The 19719-nt window shown below is 37.6% G+C and overlaps 1 protein-coding gene across 1 annotated transcript in view; it reads right to left on the reverse strand.

Moving 5' to 3' along the window:
* Positions 1 to 19719, reverse strand: part of RECQL (RecQ like helicase) — a 54830-nt gene that overhangs the window by 1321 nt on the left and 33790 nt on the right. The window contains exons 7-14 of the mRNA XM_059185710.1: positions 13239 to 13405; positions 12324 to 12405; positions 11310 to 11458; positions 11103 to 11220; positions 10492 to 10630; positions 8840 to 8931; positions 721 to 940; positions 267 to 396 (exon numbers count right to left, since the gene is read on the reverse strand). Of these exons, the coding sequence (XP_059041693.1) occupies positions 267 to 396; positions 721 to 940; positions 8840 to 8931; positions 10492 to 10630; positions 11103 to 11220; positions 11310 to 11458; positions 12324 to 12405; positions 13239 to 13405 (1097 nt within the window). The remainder of the gene's footprint in view (positions 1 to 266; positions 397 to 720; positions 941 to 8839; positions 8932 to 10491; positions 10631 to 11102; positions 11221 to 11309; positions 11459 to 12323; positions 12406 to 13238; positions 13406 to 19719) is intronic.

A 19719-nucleotide genomic window follows, 5' to 3' on the forward strand; every position in this document is an offset into this window, starting at 1 on the left:
ACCAGGGTAGAGTATATTGCAAATTAGACAACACTAAAATGGATTTTTCACATTCTAAAAGGTTGAAAAGCCTAGTCTATATTAAAAGGTAGACTAGTTTAAATTATTAATAGCTCTACAGAAAGCAAAGGTATGTTTTCTCTCTTCCATGCTCAGATTCTAAGAAGAAAACTGCTTCTCTCTTCTTGTGTTCCACTGGACCCAGAACAGTATCCCTTAAGCTCTGCTGTGTTTTTTTCAGTATGTAGAAATTAACAGGCAGTTACCCTGAAACAGGTCTCTGTGGGCTTCTTTACTTGCATGGTTATGACATGTGCCTCATTATTCAGAAGATTAGCTTTAGGTCCTATTTTCAAATATGAAATGGTAGCATATGCTGTAAAACTGTAGTCTTCTCTGTGGAAGATAAAGGCCAAAAATCAGAAAGGTTTTCAGAAATTATTTTAAAAAACCCACATTTATTTAAAAAAAAAAAACCATAAATGGAATAATTATAATACACTGATAGGGAATGAAACTTGCATAAAACAAATACTTTCTATAAACTGCATTTTTTTTTTTACTTGGCAGTGATCAGTTAAAGTTGGATTGTATTAAGTAAATTTTATATGGCATTTAACAGTTTTACATGAAACAACTGGAAAACTACTTATTCTGTTGCAGTTATAAGAAACAATCATAAAGACAACACCAAAGGACAAGAAATGGATTTGTATATACTTAAGATACTGCTGTAGAAGAAGGTGTGCAATAATTTTCTCCAGGTCTTCACGAGGAAGTTTGGGAGGAACAACACCTGCCACTCTCAATTTTGCTGCACCCTTTCCCATCCAAGAATCAATCAGTTTCAGTGGTGTGAGCTTTTCATTCAGGTCCTCTGCCTGCTTCAGGATCTTGATTAGATCTCTGCAGTGTGCTGTGACATTCTTCCTTTCACATGCTATAATGAGACCACCAACTGGGATTTAGAAATTAGAGCAAGCACAGGCTAGTCGAAGTGGTTTAAACTGAGTCATCAACATCAGCCACCCTAACTGTTGCATTCTGCATTAGAACTAGGCTATTCCTTAAGTCTGTCACCGAACTAAGTTACAGTCTTTGTAAGACATTATTGAATTTGCAGTGATCTAAAGGAAATAAGCTGGTCACCAGAAGGCCTTGGGTATGCTCTATGAACCAGAATGTGTGCCAGACATGACAGACTTGTAAGAAAATCAGTCTGTTTTTTTGTATTTACTCGGTTTGTGCTCACTAAGCAATATTTTGAAAACTATGGCTTCCTCTGTACTCTGATTTAGAGACAGAATGTCCTGGTCAGATTCCTAATTATTGATTCTAGTACTTTGTTTTATTTTATATATATATATATATATATATATATATATATATATATATATATATATATAAAATAATCAACTCTCATACAAGTTTCTCTACCTGCAGTTAAAATTACATTGACCTTCACCCAAGACATCAAAACCATGAGGGAACTGATTAGTCCAACTCTTCAGACACAACACAGGATGAAAAAAGTTAAAATACAGCACCAAAACACTGCTAAATTAGTGTCTGAATGGTTAGCCATTATCTAGATCAGAAATGATTGACCATAATCACTCCTTTGTATTAAATTTCTCTTCCCAATCAGTGAGTAGCCTTTTTTTATAAGAGCATTATACCACTCAGAATTTAAACCTTCCTTCACTTCTTAATAATTTAACATGCCTATAATATAGCAATGTAAGATATGTACATCCACATAGCACTTTTCCTTTTATTTACCTTTGCTTTAAAACTTTTATTACTTTTAAATCTAGAAAATGCTATTCACAGCTTACTTAATCCATTCTGGGGCCTAATATTGCCCTCCTATAGTCCTAGCTATATATATTAGCCTGTTAAGTTTAAAGAACAATGAACTAGGGAGTATTCTAGTCCAAGATGGTGACACAGGAAGATCCTAAACTCTCCTCCACTGGCACACCAAATCTATTTATAGGCAATTCCTCCTGAAAAACAGAACTGAGGGCTGACTGAACAGCTTCTGTACAAGACAGACCACCCAGAGAACAGCCAAGAGAGACTGAGACGTGGTAACAAAGGGTGACCCCACCTCTGATGCTGCAAGCTGCAGTGCAGAGAATAGTTTAATGAGGTACCAGGAGCAGATATGTATGTCTACTGTGGGCCACAGAAAATAAAAGCCATGGCTTAAAAGAGCAACAAGAATATAAAGGAACTAGCCATTGAGCCCTGCTAACTGGCAAGGGAGCTGTTGCAATGGTCTCTGGGTGGGAGGGTCCAGTGAATGCCACAGTTTATGTTACCCTGACAGCATAAATGGAAGCAGGGTCCAGGTGTCCTAACCAGCCTACCACCTCAGTGAGTCCTGGGCCCCCAACCCACACCAACCCCAGCTGTCCCACAAGGACAGCTTCGGGCCTGTACCACTTTGGCTTCAGACAGCTTTCTAGGGAAACCTCTAGCTTCCCTGCCAGGACAACGTGGCTTGAACTCACTTCAGCTGTCCTTCCAGGGCACCATCTGTGCAGAGAGCCCTATGAATGCCCCAGCCCACACCCTTACAGCTACAGCTGACCTGCCAGGTCGTCCACTGCACAAAGCATCCAGGGACCTCCCCAACTAACAACTCACCATAGCTCTAACTGCCCTCACCAGGGCACCTTCTGTGCATGCAAGAATAACCTAATTTATACCCACTTTAGTTTCAGCCACCCTGCCAGGGCGCCCTATGCATAGAGACTCAGGAATGCTCCAGCCCACACCCACTTAAATTCCAACCATCCCACCAAAGCGACCCCACTACAGAGTCCCCTGCAACCTCCAGCCCATGCAAGCTACAGCTGTAGTCCATGGTCCAAGACCATTCCTTCAAATTTGGGGTAAGTAGCAGTTACTGGCTAATTTATGGAAACAAATACAAAGTCATGCAAAAAATGGGGAAACAAGGGAATATGCTCCAAATTGAAAAAGACAAAATCTCAAAAAAAAAACTTAATGAAATGGAAATAAACAATATGCCTGACAAAGACCTAATGATCTTAAAAATGCTTCCTGGACTGAAGAATAAAAAAACTCCAAAAACTTCAACAAAGAGCTGGAAAATACAAAGAACCAGAGCTGAATAGTACAACAACTGAAATAAAAAATACATTAGAGAGACTCAACAGTTGGATTAATGGATGCAGAAGAACAGATCAATGATCTGGAAGATGGATTAATGGATAGCATCCAGGCTGACCAGCAATAATAATTTTTCAAAATGAGGATGTTAAGGGATCTGTCAGATAATATCAAGTAAGCAGTCATATTATAAGTGTCCCAGAAAGAGAATAAAGGGGCAGAAATTTGAAGAAATAACTGAAAACTTCCCTAAGGAAGAAAACAGACATCCAGATTCAGGAAACACATAGAGCCCCTTAACAAAATGAACTCAAGAAGGTCCACACCACAAAATTAAAATGTCAGAGGTTAAAGAGAAAATTGTAAAAGTAAGAAACAAAAAGTTACCTACAAGAACAACCACGTAAGACTACTGGCTGAATTTTTGGCAGAAACTTTGCAGGCCAAAAGAGTGTGACATGATACAGTCACAGTGCTGACAGAGAAAAAACCTACAATCAAGAAACTCAACCTACAATCAAGACTATTATTCAGAATTGAAGAAGAGAGAGAGCTCACAAACAAAACATCAAGAAGTTAATCATCACTAAACTGGCCTTATGAGAAATGCTTAAGGGACTACTTTAAGTGGAAAGAAAAAGCCACAATTAGATGTAAGGAAATTACCATTAAAAAGATAGGGGCGCCTGGGTGGCTCAGTGGGTTAAAACCCCTGCCTTTGGCTCAGGTCATGGTCCCAGGATCCTGGGATCGAGCCCCACATGGGGCTCTCTGCTTGGCGGGAAGCTTGCCTCTCCTCCCCCACCCCCCATCTGCCTCTCTGCCTACTTGTTATCTCTGTCAAATAAATAAATAAAATCTTTTAAAAAAAAAGAAAGAAAGAAAACATGGCAGCATATACATAAACCATGAAGGGAGTGTGAAAAAGAAGTTCTTTTAGAATGCATTCAAGCTTAAATGACCATCATCTAATATACACTGCTTTGTACTTAGAATGTTATATATGAAGCTCATGGTAACCATAAACCCAACACGTGTAATAGGTAAAATAAAGGGGAAAAAATATAGTATACCGAATATAATCAGTGGTACTGTAACAGTGTTGCATGGTGACAGATGGTTGCTACACTTGCGATGGGCAGAGCATAACTTACAGAGTTGCTGAATCACTATGTTGTACATCTGAAACCAGTGTAACATCCCATTAACTCAAATAAATGAAAAGAAATAAGAAATTTTTTAAAATAGGGACTATCGGTTGGCTTGTCAGTGCAGGATGCAACCTTCAATCTCAGGATTGTGAGTTTGAGCCCCAAACTGGGCATAAAGATTACTTTTTTAAAAATTTTTTAAAATAAAAAGGCAAACTTAAATGTGGGAAAAAAAGTAGTGATAGAAAGCCAATCATAACACCACAGAAAGTCATCAATCACAAAGAAAGCAAGAAAACTACAAAAACAACCAGAAAACAATCAACAAAGTGGCAATAAATACACAGCTATCAATAATTACTTTAAATGTAAATGGTTTAAATTTTCCACTCAAAAAACATAGGATGCTGGAATTAATTAAAAAAATAAGACTCAAAATGAGAAAATAAAAAAAAAAAAAAATAAGACTCAGGGTGCCTGGGTGGCTCTGATGGTTAAGAATCTGCCTTCCACCTAGGTCTTGATCCCAGGGTCCTGAGACTGAGTCCCACATCCAGCTCCCTGCTCAGTGGGGAGTCTGCTTCTCCCTCTCCATCTGCTGCTGCTCTCTCTCACTCTCTTTCAAATATATAAATAAAATCTTAAAAAAAAAAAAAAGACTCATCTATGTGCTGCCTATAAGAGACTTACTTCAGACCTAGACACATACAGATTAAAAGTGAAGGGATGGAAAAACATAGGCATAATGGAAGCAAAAAGAAAAGCCAAGTAGCAGTACATCAATCAGACAAAACAGACTTTAAAAAAACAAGGACTGTAACAGAAAGGAACCAATCCAACAAGAAGATATAAGAAATGTAAATATTTACGCACCCAACATAGGAGCATGTAAATACATAAATATAACCAAAGAGAGAAACTGGCAGTAATACAATAACAGAAAGGAATATTACCACACCACTTATATCAAGGGGTAGATCATCCAGGCAGGTCAACAAGGAAACTGTCTTTGAATGACACATTAGATTAGATGGACATAATACATATAGAACATTCTATCCAAAAAGAGCAGATTACACATTATTTTTAAGTGTACCTGGAGCATTCTCTGGGGACCTAACACATTAAGGAACAAAATAACTCTCAATAAATTTAAAACCATGGAAATCCTCATTCAACTTTTCCAACTATAACAGTATGAAACTAGAAATCAATCACAGGAAAAAAACTAGGAAACACAAATATGTGGAGGCTAAAATGCTGCTATGCAATGAATGTGTCAACAGGTAAGGGCTTTAAAAAAATACATGGGGACAATAAAAATGCACACACAACTGTCTAAAATCTCTGGGGATGTCTGTAAACTAGAAATCAAAATAAATTTGAAATTAAAAAAAATCATCTTTGGACAAAGCAAAAGCAGCTGTTTGTTTTGTTTTCTTTTAAGAGGGAAATTTATTATTGATACCAGACTAACTCAAGAAAAATCTTCAATAAACAATCTAACCTTACCTAAAGGAGCTAGAAAAAGAACAAAACCCAAGGTAAGTAGAGGAAGGAAATAATGAAAATCAAAGCAGAAAGAAATGAAATAGACACTAAAAGAAAGAAAAGACTGAGGAAACTAAAAGCTGGATCTCTGAAATGGTAAATGAAATTGATAAACCTTTACCCACACATTTTCAAGAAAAAACAAGAGGACCCATATAAAATCAGAAATGAAAGCAAAGTAAAAACTGACACCACAGAAATACAAAGGACTGTCAGAGAATATTATGAAAAATCAGATGCTAACAAATTGGAAAACCTAGAAGAGATGGATAAATTGCTAGAGACATGATTTTCTGAAACTGAATCAGGAAAAATCAAAGTCTGAACAGACTAAGTACCAGTAACAACATGCAAAAGTGATAATCAAAAAACTACCAATGAACAAAGATCCAAGACCAGATGGGTTCACAGATGAATTCTACCAAACATGTATCTCCACAAACTGTACCAAAAAACAGAAAAAGGAAAGCTTCCAAATAAATTTCATGAGACCATAATTACACTGATACCAAACCAAAGACAACACACAAAAAGAAAGCTACAGGCCAATATAACCTATGCATACAGATGCAAAATTTCTCAACAAAATATTAGCAAATCACATTCAACAACACATTAAAAGGATCATTCACCAGAATGAAGTGGTATTTAGTCCCAGGATACACAGATGCTTCAATATTTGCAAATCAATCAATGTGATACTCATTTACAAGAGGCAGAATAAAAGCCATGTATCATCTGAATAGATGCAGGAAAAGCATCTGACAAAATCCAACAACTCTTCATGATAAAAACTCCATAGGTGTAGAAAGAATGTACTTCAACATAATAAAGGCCATACATGAAGAATCTAGAGCTCACATTACACTCAGTGGTGAAAAACAGCTTTTTCTCCAGAGTCAGGAGCAAGACAAGGATGTCTACTTTTACTCAACATAATACTGGAAGTCCTAGCCATAGCAAGAAAAAGAAATAAACCCATATTGGTAAGGAAGAAGTTAAAATATCACTATTTGTAGGTGACATGATACTATACATGGAAAAACTTAAAAGACTCCACTAAACTATTAGAATAAATGAATTCAGTAAGTTGCAGGATACAAAATTAATACATAGAAATCAGTTACATTTTTGTACACTAATAACAAAGTAGCAGAAAGATAAAGAGACCATTCCATTTATAATTGCAACAAACATAATAAAATACCTAGGAATAAACTTAACCAAGGAAGCAAGAGAACCTATACTCTGAAAACTATAAAACCCTGATGAAAGAAACTGAAGATTACACAAACAGATGGAAAGATATTCAATGCTCATGGACTAGAAGAATACTGGTAAAATGCCTACTACGCAATCTACAAATTCAATGTAATCTCTATCAAAATACCAACACCACTTTTCACAGAAGTAAAACATATAATCTCAAAATTTGAATGGGACCACAAAACACCTCAGTCAAAGAAATAATGAGGAAAAAACAAAGCTAGTTTAAATCCCAGATTTCACGATATACTACAAACCAGTAATAAAACAATATGGTACTGGCACAAAAATAGTCACAGATCAATGGAAAAAAGAATAGCCCAGAAATAAACCCACATTTAGTATCTGGTCAATCTATGACAAAGGATGAAAGAATATACAGAAAAAGATATTCTCTTCACTAAATGGTGTCGGGAAACCTGGACCACTTTATTCCCATATACAAAAACAAATTCAAAATGGATTAGAGACCTAAATTCAAGACCTGTAACCATAAAATGTAAGGCCTATAATCATAAAAGAGAACATAGGCAGTAATTTCTCTGTCATCAGCCACAGCAACATTTTTCTGACTCTATCTCCTCATGCAAGGGAAACAAAAGCAGAAATAAATTATTGGGATCAGAGCAAACCATAAAGCTTTTGCACAGTGAAGAAAACCAACAACAAAACTGAAAGACAATCTACTGAATGAGAAGATATTTGCAAATGACATATCTGATAAAGGGTTAGTATCCAAGATATATAAAGAACTTATACAACTCAAAACCAAATAATAATAATAACATTACAATTAAAAATAGGCAGAAGACCTGAAGAGATATTTTCCCAAATCAAACCTACCAACAGCCAAGAAACATGAAAAGATGCTCACCATCACTAATCATTAGGGAAATGCAAATCAAAACCACAGTGAGATTATTACCTCACACCTGTAAGAACGGTTAGAATCAAAAACACAAGAAACAAGTGTCGGTGAGGATGTGGACAAAATGGAACCCTTGTACACTGTTGGCGGCAATACAAACTGATGCAGCCACTGTGGAAGACAGTATGGAGGTTCCTCAAAAAATTAAAAACAGAACTACCACATGATCCAGTAATTCCCCTACCAAGTACTTACCCCCCAAAACCAGAAACACTAATTTGAAAAGATACATGTATCACTATGTTTATAGCCAAGATATGGTAGCATCCCAAGTGTCTGCTAACAGGTCTTTGTGGTATATATATATATACACACAATGCAGTATTACTCAGCCATAAAAAAGAATGAGGTCTTGTCATTTGCAAAAATATGAATGGACAGAAGGTATTATGCTAAGGGAAATAAGTCAGACAAAGACAATACCTTAGGATTTCACTTATATGTAGAATTTAAGAAACAAAACAAAAGAATAAACAGAAAGGAGAACTGACCCACAAATACAGAAAACAAACCAATGTCTGCTAGGAGGAAAGGGAGGTGAGGGAGACAGGTAAAATGGATGATGTGGAGTGGGGGCACAGGCACAGGCTTACAGTTATGGAAAGAATAAGTCATGGAGTGAAGGTACAGCGCAAGGAATAAATAATCAATGGTACTGTAACAGCATTGCATGGTGACAGTACCTACACTTGTAGTGGGCAGCACAGTACAAAAACTTACGGAATCACTGTGTTGTACACTTGAAACTAATGTAACACTGTATGTCAAATCTACTTCATTAGAAAAACTGTGAACTCACAAATGTTTTTACAACAATTATCACACATTTTGTTGCATGCTTCTGAATTCCACACTTCATCAAAATGTTGAGCTATCAATACACGGCGACACCTGCAAACACATTTGGAGATACAAATTACTAAATGCTTAGTAAGTAAATGCCTAGTAAATCCCTATTTCAAAACACAAGAGTTATTAACTTATATTAGTTTCCTAATGCTGTCGTAACATCACCACAAGCTTAGTGGCTTAAAAGAACACAAATTATCTTGTATTTCTAGATAAGTCTGACATGGGTCTCTCTGGCTTAAAATCAAGGTGTCAGCAGGGATGGACTTCTTCTGGAGGCTCTAAGGAAGAATCTGTCCCCTTGTGCTTTCCAGTTTCTAGAGAATGCATGAATTCCTTGGCTCATGCCTCTCTTTCCTCCATCTTCAAGGCCAACAAAGTATTCTGACCTTCCTTGGTTCCTTCCACATTTAAAGACACTTGTGATTATACCAGACCCATCCAAACTACCGAGGGTTATACCCTATTCTCTGGGGGACTATTCCTCTGCCTACCATATATAGTTTTTTCCATATTTATTTGATAAATACTTCTTTTAAAAGTTGTCTAAGATTCCCTTTAAGATTCAATACTGTGCAAAAATTAAGAGAATTTTCCTGATAGCAAAGTAATTTCTTGTATTTTAGTAGTTTCTTGTATGTGACACTAAAACCCAGAAGACGCTTCTTGGGAGTCTACCGGATATCTAAGGAAATTTTCACATTCATATTTCTTTAACTAGATTGTTGCACCACCTACAGGAAAGAAATGACATTTTCTGTCACAGTCCAATAATTGCTTATCGGTTCAAAACTTTTGAGTCCTTATTAGGTTGAGCAAGAAGAGTATAAAAATGACTAATACTGAAAAAAAGCCATAAGGGAACTATATGGTCTAACTAAAACCACCCTATATAGATTTAAATTTATTTCTTAAGGAGAAACTTAACCCTGCTCTCAACTATCTCATCAGCCTATCAGCTGGTGAGATGATACCTGCTACCAAGCTCAGCTCTCAAAATGCCTACTGTGTATACCTTTTCAAAATTAGTAAAACATGTAACTATATTCCAGAGCCAGACAAAAAAAGGCTTGGGCTCGTTTATATCAAAACTTTCAGTAAAGGGGGATAGATGAAATAAGGTAAAGGGGATTAACAGGTACAGTCTTCCAGTTATAAAATAAAGATGACCAGGGGATGTAATATGCAGCAGAGGGAATATAGTCCTTAATATTGTAACGTCTATGTAGGTTGACAGAGGGTCACTAAACTCACTGTGGTCACCATTTAATAATGTATATGAATACTGATTCACTATGTTTTACACCTGATACTAATATAATATTGTATGTTAATTATTCTTTATTAAAATCAGCATCTCAATATGCTTGTTCTATAAAATTAAAAAAACTCCAATAAAATATAGTTTTGGAGGATTATCAGGGAGAGAGAATCTCTCATCTTGAATTAAGGCAGATCCTGCGGGTTCATGTACTGACATTTGCTTTTACAGGTTTGTACTTGATATTCTAGCAGTGTATTTACTTACTGAGCAAGTACTCCAAGTAATTTCACATAGTGCTTATGTTTAAATGACAAGTTATAAAAAGGTATGTGGCTTACTTGCTTATGTTTTGACAGTATGACACCATTTCATAAAGCTTCTGTTGTCCCACGTTCTCCATCACCACCATTGAACTTATTCTGAATATATCTCCAAAGCCATAATACAAAATACAGTCTGCTTTCAAGTCATCTCGACCTGTAGTGTAAGAAATCCTGAGACTGCATAATTACTTGAAAATTTCAAAATATGCAAAAATAATAAGTATAAAATCAGCTGACAATGCTTCACGATCTACATATATCATATCTAGAAATTGCAGAGAAATGAAAGTTAATTTTTAACAGTGGCCCTCAAATTATAAAAAGAAAAAAAATGACTAAAGAGACCTACCAACAATCAGTTTTATAACCCAAAAAAATGTGCATAATCTAGTTACTGAAGTTATAAACTTAGTGAGACCACTAATTAAAACTTCAGAAGGCAAAGATGGGCCTCAAATTAATTGCAAAAAATTTTTTTTAATTTTAAGAAAGCAAAAATGACTTCATTTTTGTAAAATACTAGCTAATAAAGAAGACTAAAAACACAGAATCATTAAAACTCATCTATAGTGTATTTTTTAGAAAAGCTTTATTAAAATTTATTTCTGGATAGGAGTTGTACATACCTGCACGTCCACTCTCTTGGTAATAATTTTCAATAGATTTACTCATTGAATGATGGATAACAAACCTCACATCTGGTTTATCAATTCCCATACCAAATGCAACTGTGGCCACTACTACCTAAAAAGTTTTAACATTTTATGTTAATTAAATCAAGTTAAAATATTTTTAAATGTTAATGAGGCTTCTATTGAAGATATATACTTAACCTGAATTTCATTGGCTGACCATCTCCGATGAACATCGGTCTTATCTTCTGGTTCCATATTGGCATGGTATGCACCTGCGTGAATTCCCAGTTTCTGTAAACTAACTGTAACTTGCTCAGAATCTTTCTGAGAAAAGCAATATATGATTCCTGTAGTAAAAGACGTTCAAATGTTAGATATAATTTTTAACACACATTTAAGATACTGATTAACATAATGCATGGAAGAAAAAGATTTAGGAAAAATTCCAAGGTTCTGAACACATAATGATTTTCTCATATAAAGATTTGATCAGCAGCTTGCTCTAAAACACAGATAAGCCCTGGGCCACCAGTGTTGTTGTTCCCATTACCTCTTTTTTCTCTCAAGTATGATGTAGTTTCAAGTACAAGTGACTGGGGCTCTGCACTGAACACCGGTAACAGATCTCTCTATTTGCAGGGCTGACCAGAATGTCTTATGTGCTGACTGATACACTCTGGGAAGCTCTAGGAGAGATAGAGAGTTGCAGCCTTTCTCAAATTTGACCCTGGAGCTCCTTTCACTCCAGGGCACCATTAATATCTCCTAAAAATCTGTAGAACAGCTTTGAAATGCTACTTTTCATAAACTCTGTGCTGCAGCAACATCTGTCTATGCACTAATCCTGGAACAGGTAGATAAATACTCTCAACTCCATCTACCATTAACTCATTCAATACGTACTATTTAAGTGGATAGTTACTAAGTATGTGCTATTGATAATTAGCATTATATCATTAGGTCCACTATTTAAAGCAATTAGGTGCAAATAAACAAAAATAAACAGTTTTATGACCCTTACAATCTGTTCCATGAGCAAACGACACACCCAATTTCTAAGATCACCAATGCAGCAAATTAATTTATCCTATCAAGTATCCTTTTGCCATGAACTAATATTTTTGGTTGCAAATAATTTATCAGTAGATCAATGTAATATTAATTACTTTTCAAAAGTTCTGAATCTTCAAAGATGGTTTGTTTTTATATTACCTGATTGCCCTTTGTATCTCCCATTAATAAGCTTTACAATATCCTCAATAAAATCTTCCGTGTTGGAGGGCTTCTGCCGAATCTAAGAAAAAACTAACTTATTACAAAGTAAATGAATGAGCACCATCCATGTAGTTATTTACTTAACAATTTTCAGGGTGCCATACTTTTATGGGCACAGTGCTTTTTCTCTTATTCTTATATTCACCTGCCTGACTCTTCTTGATTCTTGGTTTTGAATTTACCAGGGAAGAAGAGGCACTTGTAAAAGATGAAGACCTTTTTATTTTCTGGGTTTTTTTTTGTTTTTTGTTTTAAGTAGGCTCCATGCCCAGTGTGGAGTCCAATGCGGCTTGAACTCACAACCGAGATCAAGGCCTAAGGTCAGATCAAAAGTTGGATATTTAACTGACTGACCCACCCAGGGACCCCTATTTCTGATGCTACTTTTGTAAAAACATAAATCATGACCTAAATAACTTTGGTGAAAACTCAGAAAAATATTATCTATTCTTTTAAAAGGATTAGAAAGAAAGGAAAAAAAAATAGCTATTAAGCTATATAATCTAAATTGAGTATTGACAAATCTTTAATGGCATATTAATGTTGTATTATTTTCTAAGTAACTTTAAGAGATGTCATTAGGGTCCTTGGTGTCAATCTATGCCTTCCCTCCACCCCTGCACAAGAATGTGCATCAATTTCACAAGGTGATGTCTTTTATTTAACCCAGCAAAGGATTATGCAGCAACAGAGATACACAAAGAAAGCATTAATTACTGATCTGCTTATAATGACTTCCTGATTTTAAAAACTTTTAAGAGTTACTGTTACTCATGTAAGTAAACACAATGAAAAGGTCACCATCACGGCAATCCTTCATGAAAGTAGTAAACTGACATTGGAGTTACACACCTCATAATAAAGATTCGGTCGATTAAAAGAAGCTGTGAAAGTAAAACACTTTTCTACACAGAGTATTTTCTGGACATCCTTCAGAACATGACTTGTCGCGGTTGCAGTCAACCCCATTAGTGCTGTGTTAGGGAATTGCCGCTTCAAGATACCAAGTGCCTTGTAATCTGGAAAAGAGAAAACACCCAGTAGCCCACTTTCTACCCTTAAGGAGCAAATGACACCTTACCATTATGCAGTTAAGCAATGGTTGCTGGATTTTCTTTCCCTGGTTCCCAAAATCTAATCTGCAGTTGCTACCTGGCCTTTCTGAGTAAGCAGGCTACCTCTAACTGGTTCTTCAGAAACACTGTTCTGGCATGCAGAACTCGCTGCTAAAGAGAGGGAATACTAAAATATTTCCAGTCAGTTGTGTGTTGGTCCGCAACCTCTGACTAGTGGCTTCAAGAGGCAGTGGGACTGGCCATAGCATGTGAATCTCTTACAACTAACAAAAGAGGACATCAGCCAAGCCCTTTCTCCCACCACTATCCTTCAAGTGTGGCAAATTCAGATCAGAAAACTTTTGGTGAAGGCACTAGTTTTTACAGGATTTATTTTTGGGAAACCATTCTGGGCTCATATTTATCATGAATGTTTCCATTACTAGAAGAGTTGTCCTCAAGTACTTGAACTACTTGGAGAAAGTGGAAAGAACTTATGGTCGAAACTGCTAAATGTAAAGCTAGAGGACTACTATGAAAACAGAGAAGGTTGTTGTTGGGGAAGTCATGAAGGTTTCAAGGAAGTAACATTTGAGTTGGGTCCTAAAGGACAAGCAGAAGCTCACTAGGAAGGGCAGAAGAAACCACCAGGCAGAGACACAACACATAAACTGCAAAGACACCAGAAAGAAATGACGTGGCACAGTCAGACAACAGCTAGTAGGTCTGTTGGGATAACCCACAGTGTCGAGCTGGGTGCATCTACTGTCAACTCCAGGAAGCTGGGAACCACATTCCCTGTTTGGCTCCAAGTGAGAGCTGGCCCAAAAGAGGACCTTGTGCAAGGTGGGGCAGGTAAAAGTGAACCAGCCACCATGACTCTCTGAAGATCTCTCCAGGCAGATAGGATAAGGGACAGATGCAGAGGTGCTCAGCCAGTTCTAGCCTGTCCTACTTTTTTTCCAGTCTTCTTTCAGTTCTTCTTCCCAAATGTAAACCTTGCCCATCAACGGGCCCCACAAGATGCTTGGCAGCAGACCCACAGGGCTGACAGATACCCAGAGCTTTACCAGAGACCTCTCATGAGCTTTCCCTTTGTGGCTCCCTTTGGCACAAACCATGCCAGTTGAACTCCCCTATAAGCTCCACTGTTCTCCCACACCAGTGCTTCAGGAAACAAGGGATTTTTCTCTGCTTCTCCATCCTTCACATCCCCTACTCCTCACACCATTGTACAGGGTCTACTTCCCAAAATAAATTCCTGATCACCTGCCATTCACAGTAGCTCTGCTTCCTTGCCTACCCCTCGACTGATACCATTACACTGAAGAGCACAGAAAGTCAGGCTTAAGTACTACTGGGAACAACATGGTTCACTGATTCTGAGGAGCTAGGAAATTTGTCACTATGTAATTTTTAAAGCACATAAGGGATAAAAATAGACTCATCTTTAGGTAGCAGTGCAAGGTAGGGGCTGGAAAAGACAAAAGACTTAAGAAAGGGAAATCAGTTCAAAGATGGCAGCAACAGACCAGAAACCCAGTAAGAAGAGGAACAAGGCATGACAATGAGAATAGAGCAGAAAGAAAAGGCTGAAGAGAAACCCAAGAACTAGAACCCCTCAGGTTCTGGTGACTACCTGGATATGGGCCCCAGGGGAGGTAAGAGCAAGGAGGAGCAGAAGGGAAAGGTAGGGAAAGAGTCCAAGATTCACCATTCGTACCAAGCACGTCTCCAGGCACTGAAGATTAAGTGGTGAACAAAACAAGGATGCTATGCAAATGGAAGAACAATTCAAGCAAAGAAACCAGACAAAACACAGTAAACCAATAAGTATGTTATTATCAGAGAGTGTGAAGGGCTCCTAGTGGTAAGCCCAGGGCAGCAGGAATATAAGGAGAGAGTAAGGAAGAATAGGAAATTGGACAGAGACAAAGGGCACAGACACATACTGCCTTATGAACCCCAGTTAAGAATATGGAATTTATTCTAAGTATAAAGACAATCTGCCAGGTAGTTTAGGAGGGAAAGTACAGGGTTTGATTTACATGTAGAAAAGACCACTTTGTTGCTATGTGGGGAATGAACTACAAAAGGGTTAAGACTAGAATCACAGACTAGTGAAGGAGCCATTGTAGTAGACCAATGGAAAGGAACCCAAGTGGATCTAAGAGACAGCAGTAGACAAAGAGAAGTGGACAAACTTGACATTTGGTTCAGAGGAAGAGTAGACAGGACTTGGTGATGGTCTGTTCTTGCAGAAGCAGGATAAACCAAGCAGGATGTGCCACTATTAGGTTATTTGTCTTCAGCTCCAACTCCACCCTTTTATACCCTGCTTTGCAGCACTGGAGCGGGGAATCTGCACACTCCATTTCTGATTTGCCAGCTGGCAGTGGAAGGACAGAGTATGAGGCTGGGGGAGGAAAAAGGGTTTTGCTCCTTCCTTTTTGCTTCCTGTGGGCTTGCTTGTGTTCTCAAGAACCTCGCCCCAGAAGGCTTCATCATCTCTACAGCAGCACTGTGTCTTCAATGGAGCAGCTGAATACAGTTGGCTGTTTTTCCAAGCTTTGGGGAGCCTGCTTCATCACAGGTTCCCCCCAACCTCTGCCTCCACTAATAGATACCAGCACCAGGGAGCTATGTCTCCTCTGAGGTCAGAGTGTCAGCTCCACAAAGACCCTTCTCTCAAGCTTATTACTTCCAACCTTATCTTCCCATTTAGGAACAAGACAAGAATGTCCACTCTTACTCCTCTTATTGAAAATTTCTCCTAGCCAGAGAAATTAGGCAAGAAAAATAAAAGGCATCCAAATTGAAACAGAGTAAGTAAAGCTGTCACTATTTGCAGATGACACGCAATTACACGTAGAAAATTTGCAGAACAAAAAATTAATACAAAAAGAATCAGGGTTTTTTTTTTTTATTACATTTTATTTGACAGAGAGAGAGAAACAGAGTATAAACAGAGGGAGTGGCAGAGGGGGAGATAGAAGCAGGCTCCCAGCTGAGCAGGAAACATAATGTGGGGCTCAATCCCAGTTCCCTGGAATCATGACCTGACCCGAAGACAGGTGCTTAAATGACTGAGCCACCCAGGCACCCTTGTTGTATTTCTATATATTAATAACAGACTATTAGAAAATTTAGGAAAACAATTCCATTTACAATTGCATCAAGAAGAATAAAATGCCAAGGAATAAATTCAACCAAGGAAGCAAAAGACCTATACACTTGAAAACTGTAAGACACTGATAAAAGAATTGAAAATAACACAAATAATGGAAAGATATTCTGTGTCTATGAACTGGAAGACTTAACACTGTTAAAATATCCACATACCCAGAGCAATCAACAGATTCAATGCTATTCCTATCAAGAGTTCAATGGCATTTTTCACAGAACTAGAAACACAAACCTAAAATTTATAGAGAACCACAAAAGGACCCAATAAGCAAAGCAATCTTAAGAAAGAACAAAGCTAAAAGCATCTAACATCCTAATTTCAAACCATATTACAAAGCTATAGTAATCAAAACGGTATGGTATTAGTGTTAAAATACAAACATGGATCAACAAAACAGAATTAAAAACCCAGAAATAAACCCACCCATATACGTCAATTAATTTATGACAAAGGCATCAAGAATATAAAATGGAGATAAGCAACAGAGTCCTCAATAAATGGTACTGGGAAAATTAGACAGCCACATGGCAAAAGAATGAAACAAGAAGCTTATATCATACACAAATCAACTCAAAATGGGTTAGTCTTGAACATAACACCTGGAACCATAACACTACCAGAGAAAACATAGGGAATAAGCTCCAGACACTGATCTTGGCAATGATTTACTGGATTTGACATCAAAAGCAAAGGCAACAAAAGCAAAAATGTGTTAAGTGGGACTACATGAAACTAAAAAACACTTGTATGGCAAAGAAAGCCATCAACATAATGAAAGAAACCTATGGAGTAGGAGCAAATATTTACAACTATCTGATTAAAGGTTAACATAAAAACTACACAAAGAACTTGCTTGACTCATTAACAAAACCCCAAAAAATCCGATTGAAAAACAGGCAAAGGATCTGGATAGATATTTTTCTAGAGAAGACATACAAATAGCCAACAGGTACCTGAAAAGGTTTTCAGCATCACTAATCATCAGTGAAATGCAAATCAAAACCACAATGAAATATCACTTCACACTTGTAAGAATGGCTGTTATCAAAAATACAAGAAATAAGTGTGGGAGAAAAGAGAACCCCGGTACACTGTTGGTAGCAAAGTAAATTGGTACAGCCACTACGGAAGACAGTACCGTTGGGCACGTGGGTGGCTCAGTCAGTGAAGCACCCAACTCATGATTTCAGCCCAGGTCATGATCTTAGAGTCATGATGAGATCAAGCCCTGAGACAGGCTCCGTGTGGGGAGCCTGCTTCTTCTCTCTGTCCCTCCCTCCACTAGTCCAAGTGTGTACACTCTTTCTCTAAAATAAGTAAATAAATCTTTTAAAAAAGAGAAAAAACAAGAAACAGTATGGAGGTTCCTCAAAATTTTAAAACAAAACTACCAGATGACCCAACAATTCTGCTTCTGGGTATTTATCCAAAGGAAAGCAAACCCACTATCTTGAAAACAATTCTGCTTCTGGGCATTTATCCAAAGGAAAGCAAACCCACTATCTACACCTCTATGTTCACTGGAGCATTATTTATAACAGCCAACACATGGAAACAATCTAAGTGTGCACTGATACATGGATAAGGAAAATATGATGTGTGTGTATATCACACATAGATGCACAATACAATACTATTTGGCCTTAAAAATAAAGAAATTCTGCTACTTGCAACACACACATAGATGCACAATACAATACTATTTGGCCTTAAAAATAAGGAAATTCTGCTACTTGCAACAACATAGATGAACCCTGAGAGCATTATGCTAAGTGATGCAAGTCAGAGAAAGACAAACACTAATATATCACTTATATGTGGAATCTCTAAAAACAAAAACAAAAACCTCAAAGATACAGAGAACACCCTGGTGATTGCCAGAGGTGAGGGATGGGGGTGGGCAAAATGGGTGAAGGGAGTGTCAAAGATAAATGGGTGAAGGGAGTGTCAAAAAGTACAAACTTTTAGTTATACAACTAAGACTCATACAAGGTTATATGTCAATTATGCCTCAACTGAACATTTTTTAAAAATGGGTACACATTTCCAATAAACAATTAGGAATATAAATTGCAGCTGAAGAGGAAGAAGACTAGATATGGGAACAACTGATGAAAGCTGCAACTAATCTGAAGAGGCAAGGCAGGTGATGGTAACACACAAGCAACGGCTCTCATCCTAAGTGATCAGACCACTGAGGTTGGAAATAGAGGACAAAGGTGAGAAACCTGGTATTTTCAGTAGCTACAGATAACAACTCTTTGGAGTAGTCTGATTAATATGGTGGGGTCTCTAGTAGAAAGGGCAGTATATACACTGCTTAAAGTATTTAAATCAAAATTTTAAAAAATAACTAAATAGCCCCAAATAATTCTGAAGGTAGAGAACTGCGTCTTCAGGCCACGAGTCCACAATGTCTGGGGAAGTATAAGAAAAGGTGAAAACAGATCAGAACCTAGGGAACACTAACATTTAGGGTGGTAGTAAAGGAAGGAGAACAATGGCAGTAAGAATGGAAAGGAACCACATCAAAGCCTCCCTCACAGTAACCACACAAGGAGAGAGGTGAACATAGGAAATGGAGAGGAATGCAGATAAATCCCACGGATTAAGCCAGTGAAGAGTGAGGGGGCCACAGTCACCTGTGAGCAGAGTGGTGGAGGCAGAAGTGATTCAATGAATCCAGAAGGGAAGGAAGGTAAGAAACAGACGGTGAGTTTAGAGGATGAGGTGAAAGGAAGAGCAGAAATAGGACAACATCTAAAGGGGTGGGAAAGGTCAAAGGTTATTTCAGTTTCTATCTTTGTTTTTAGGGAGTCTCACAATTCAGGAGTGGCACCTGGGGGCTTAGTTGAGTGTCTGACTCTTGATATCAGCTCAGGTCATGATCTCAGGATTGTGATATCCAGCCCAGTGATCCGCTCTGGGCTCAGGGGAAAGTCTGCTTATCCCTCTCCCTCTGCTCCTCCCCTTCCTACTTACTTGCTCGCTCACTCTCTCCCTCTTTCAAGTTAAATAAATGCATAAAAATCTTAAGGAAAAAAAAAAAGCTCAGATCATGATCCCAGGGTCCTGGGACTGAGTCCCCCCA

The sequence above is a fragment of the Mustela lutreola genome, chromosome 8, assembly GCF_030435805.1.
Source record: "Mustela lutreola isolate mMusLut2 chromosome 8, mMusLut2.pri, whole genome shotgun sequence".
In the NCBI taxonomy this organism is placed as follows: domain Eukaryota; kingdom Metazoa; phylum Chordata; class Mammalia; order Carnivora; family Mustelidae; genus Mustela; species Mustela lutreola.